Below are 4,959 nucleotides of genomic sequence, written 5' to 3' on the forward strand. Positions count from 1 at the left end.
TAGTTAGGTTAAAAATATATTTTGGGATATACCAGTGTTTTAACGGAATTATACAAAAGGTGGTTTATTAATTAGGTCAAAATTTCATTGGTAATAAAAACAGTAATTGATAATGGTCAAGTGAACACTATAACCTCCATGATGGAATAAACAAAAAAAAATTAAAAGGGGGACCAGTGAAAAAACCAAGGCAGTTAAGCAGGTATTACTAATTCAGAATCTTTATAACAATACATTCACCTGTAACAAAAGTGGTTAAATGATCTCAAAATTCACTTCATTATTTTGAATAACCATCCCATTGCCATGAATACATACATATGTACAACACTACAGTATGTGGTTGTTATTAAAGCCCTTTCCTGTGAAAATGCTGATGCTTTCAGACAAACATTTAACTGAAGGTGCAAAGAAAAGTTCTATCCACTTTCCAATGCTTTGTTAGTTAAGCTACACTGAACCATGTGCAACTTTGTTCAGTTCTAAAATTGTCACTGGCGAGCAAAAGAAACTGGTAATGCTTACCAAGGACTATAACATAGTTGACCTGCTTCGTAAGCGATTTGATGCTTAACTGAACTTTGGAATCTTCTTGCTTTGATATAACTTCTTTTTCTTATAAAATGCCCAACTGTTTGTTGAAACAACCTTGTGAGAATTCTGAGGCTCCTTTTCAAGTTATAGACTTTTTTCAACCGAGAGACAAAATTTCGTCATCTCGAAAACAGGACGTCTATTTACAAATGTTTGTGTGGGCAAACCTGCGCTGCACTGTCTGTAAATTTTAAAACACACATCATTAGGGGCAATAAAAATGGTTTGCATTACTCCCTTTTGATAAAATATAGTTTGGACAAATGAGCAAAACCTTATCAAGGTGAAATAACATTACTACAATACTGCCAAATTGGAGAATTCGACTATCATCTTACTTACAGCTCAATACCTTAAAATGTGTCGACTGACAGTATTTAACTTATACCATTGAATCAATTTGTGTTCTGTTCAATTCGGCACCCATTTTATTTCTAATCCCATAACCTTTGTCCCTTTAGCTCATGAATGCATATAATTATGTAAAGATCTATTGGGACTAAACCTTTGTTACTAAACATGTTTTTAGTTACGGTAAATATAGTCTCACTTATCTTATCATTTACAGGTTTTCTTCACTGAAAAATTACAAAAAAATAAGAACTAGAATACTAAAAGTATAAACTAACTTAAAAAATAAAAGCACTTGCTTTAAACTTTTTAAACATAACACTGTAAAATAATAAAAATAATGCAAATGCCATGGTCAAAATGTGGGGGCTGATACAGATAAAAATTAGTTTTACCACATTCAACTTTTTTTTATATCTATGTTACCAATATCAGTTCAGGACTTCAACAGTACATGAGTTTGTTTTAATTCAAACCATTTGTTGGTATGTAATTCTACTCGTAAATTCCTTATTGTATGCCTGAGTTAAACAACTCAACCAAATTATTTTATAACCATAACTAGTTTTTAAATTTAATTTGCATTTTTGTCTTGTTAAATTTTTTATATCTTTGTAGAAACAAATGTGACCATGGCAAATTGCAAAGTACTCATTACTTTCTTTGGCCATGGCAAATTGCAAAGTACTCATTACTTTCTTTGGCCAAGTGGGTCAGTACTTACCTATGCAGACAGTTAGTTAGTATCGTGCACTTGAACTGTACTGCCCTGAGCTTCCACTTGGAGCAGCACCTGCGCTTGGGTAAGAACCTAAATATTGAAGAAATATTAGTTACTCTGAAAACACATTAAATCCAAGTAAAAACTTACTTGTGTATGGGCCAGCGGATCGAGAACTGTAACTGCTCTTCATGGGACCATAGTTGCTGCTGCTGTTCATGTAAGAAGAATAATCATATCCATTGCTGCCACCTGTAGATAATAGCAAGATTAAAACTACAAATCTTACTTTTATAAAGTGTATGCTAGCAGTGTTAAGAGTAGCTGTAGGTCTTCATATTTTACCTTCAGTTTTTCTTGAATAATCATATTCCGGAGCTGCTGAACTAGAACTTCGTGAGTAAGGATCACGGGAATCCCTTGTATCACGAGTATCCCTGCTGAATTAGAACAATATTAGATAAAACTAAAGCCAATATTTACATCATCAGGATGATATAAACCTCTCATGTGACGTGGTATGTGAGCTGCTGTAACCCCGATCGCGCTCCGAAGTGCTCGGTGGAAGAGCAGAAGATCTTTCTCTATCCGAAGATGATACGTATTCTAAACATGATAAAAATGTTATTCCCTGTTGAATTTAATTGATCCCACACACAAACATTTTCAACCATAGTAATTGTTAATCAATCTTGAATACAAGTTGAGCCTGTAATTAATTGTATTAGTAAGCATTATCCACTGCATGGTTTCACCACTTGATTATTGTCAACAAGTGACTAAAAGAGGTGTAAGGAATATGCATTGACTTTTTAGTTTCCAACCTATTTTTTAATAACTAAAAAAATGTTAGTTGAAGAACATGTAAGATGATTTATGACGGTGTAGCTAAGAATCTACGCCATTTAGAGGCGCTCTAGCACTACAAAGACAGAGCCTGGAAGCGTTCAACTCTTCCCAGATTATCTACCGTCAATGTAAATATTAAGTCCACTGCACATGCGTTAAAACCCTTGGTTGTAGGGTGGCAGTTTGACCACCCCAGATAACATTTAAACAATCATTCACATTATCACGTGCCTATTTCGTTGGCATTTGTAGAAAACATGCCAACATGAAAAGCCCCTTCGTGATGGGAGACATTCAAATCTGTTTTCAAACAGTTGCAGGCTGAATAATGAAACTGTCAATTCCTATAACAATTAACATGTGAATTGCTATTACCTTGCAAGTTTGCAATTACTTGACAGGTCAAACAATTACTTTTACAAGAGATCAAAGATCTAATGCGGGAGCACGTCTTAAACTATTTACATAGGAATAGTTGACCCTTTTTTTACTACAACGGTCGACCGAACTCGATCAAAAACAAATCAGAAGTAACCAACAAAACTGGTTCTAGTCGCCATGTGGACTGTGGGCAGAATGCATAAATACATGTATTATAACCAATGAAACTTATGGTGTAGAAGGATTGACTGATAGTGATTGGTAAAGAACTTGTGTAAATAAGATTTGTAATTCCTGTACTATGTGTTGACTTGTAAACTCACACTAGTTAACATTGTCGGAACATGTTTTTCATTTGGAACATGTTTTCATAACATGTTTCAATTACGATTAATGATATTAAGGCATAAGAGTAGTGCTTTTAATGCGTCCCCACTTAAATGGAGTAGTTTGATTCAAGCATGAATCGTTACCAACACGTGCCCTCCAAAACTCCCAGGCCCAGACAATATAACCATTGTCTCGAAAAATCTGATTAATTGATCTACTGGCCTAACAGTTACGGCTTGGGCTATTATATCCTAATATCCGAGTTCTAGCCTCGCCTGCCGTAACAATTCTTTTGGATTTATTTTCTTTAATAAGAGATACAGGAGACTAATACTATATACACTTTTTATTTATATTTGCGCACTAAAGGGGGCGCGCCCCCTTTACGGTACCTGTATTATTGCGTAACAACGCATTATCACGATCAATGCAAAAGCGAAATAAAATAACCGTTCGGTTTACGTTTGCGTCGTACTTTAGCCTTATATTTACCATGTTTTTATTTCTAGGTAGACTGTTTGTTACGTAACAGTAGGATTCACATGTGGATTTATTGCGTCATAATAGTAATTGTTTAACCTGGCAATTGATTGCGAAATAATAGCAATCCACACGTTGATTTTTCGCGTCATAATAGGCATTTACACGTTTATCATTTAGCTTGTAGGAGGTTTAAAAACAGGCTGAATGTTTGCGTTTTTAAAGTAAACCCCTTTTAGTTTAGCCTTTACGTGCATAGAAATTTAGCCTTCACTTGCCTCGTAGTTTAGTCTTTACGTGCGTCGCATTTTAGTCTTCACGTGGGTCAGAATTTAGCCTTCACGTGTAACGTAGTTTAGCCTTCCGGTGTGTCGTGTTTTACCTTACAAGCGTGTTGTAGTTCAGCCTTCACGTGCATCGTAGTTTAGCCTTTACGTGTATCGTAGTTTATAGTTTATAGCCTTCACGTGTGTGGTAGTTTAGCCATCACGTGTGTCGTAGTTTAGCCTTCACGTGTGTCATAGTTTAGCCTTCACGTGTGTCGTATTTTAGCCTGCACGTGTGTCGTATTTTAGCCTGCACGTGTGTCGTATTTCAGCCTTCACGTGTGTCGTAGTTTAGCCTTCACGTGTGTCGCAATTCAGCCTTCAAGTGCGCCGTAGTTTAGCCTTCACATGTTGTAGTTTAGCCTTCACGTGCGTCGTGTTTTAGCCTTCACGCATCCTAGTTAAGCATACATGATACACTGACATTTTTTTCGCCCCCTAAGATTGGTTTACAACGTGAAAAAATCGACGCCTATGTCCAGTACGGTTTATAAAACTATGCTTAGTTTAAAATACTTTTTGGAGTACAATCATTTAATTAAAGTTTAAGGTGCATTTTGAATTTGGGGCATTTGTTCAAAGAGTCGCTAATTATGCGGTTTTACCTCTGAAAATTTAGTCTAAAATTTATAAATATTCATTAGGATTTGATTTCAATCAAGAGATTAAAAAATAAATGCTAAAATTGGAAGTGGGGAAAATTCGGCTAAAAAACAACAACAATAAGAACAACTGTTCGACAAAAAAGGATCTATATGACCACTAACGTGCTCAATAATGCAATGAGACCACAGGTTGTTCTCTAGTACGTCAAAACAAACATTCTGCTTGGCTAAGAAAACTTTTAGGTTGTTTACTAGCANCTGCGTCATTTGGAATAAAACAACATTGTCTCTTTATCAGCAACTTACCTTTTAAAATAATGGC

General features: G+C 35.5%; 1 protein-coding gene across 4 annotated transcripts in view; it reads right to left on the reverse strand.

Moving 5' to 3' along the window:
• The window catches only part of LOC100178622 (heterogeneous nuclear ribonucleoproteins A2/B1), a 21,666-nt gene continuing 16,707 nt past the window's right edge, over positions 1–4,959 (reverse strand). For 2 of the 4 annotated variants that reach the window (XM_026840778.1, XM_009863938.3), the window contains 5 exons: positions 2,170–2,272; positions 2,012–2,106; positions 1,817–1,918; positions 1,670–1,756; positions 1–775 (listed from right to left, as the gene is read on the reverse strand). In XM_026840778.1, coding sequence (XP_026696579.1) covers positions 1,686–1,756; positions 1,817–1,918; positions 2,012–2,106; positions 2,170–2,272 — 371 coding nt within the window. In that variant the 3' untranslated portion in view covers positions 1–775; positions 1,670–1,685. Of the gene's footprint in view, positions 776–1,004; positions 1,604–1,640; positions 1,757–1,816; positions 1,919–2,011; positions 2,107–2,169; positions 2,273–4,959 lie in introns of those variants that run through there. The other 2 variants (XM_009863940.3, XM_026840776.1) reach the window with 2 other exon arrangements.

The sequence above is a fragment of the Ciona intestinalis genome, chromosome 1, assembly GCF_000224145.3.
Source record: "Ciona intestinalis chromosome 1, KH, whole genome shotgun sequence".
In the NCBI taxonomy this organism is placed as follows: Eukaryota; Metazoa; Chordata; class Ascidiacea; order Phlebobranchia; family Cionidae; genus Ciona; species Ciona intestinalis.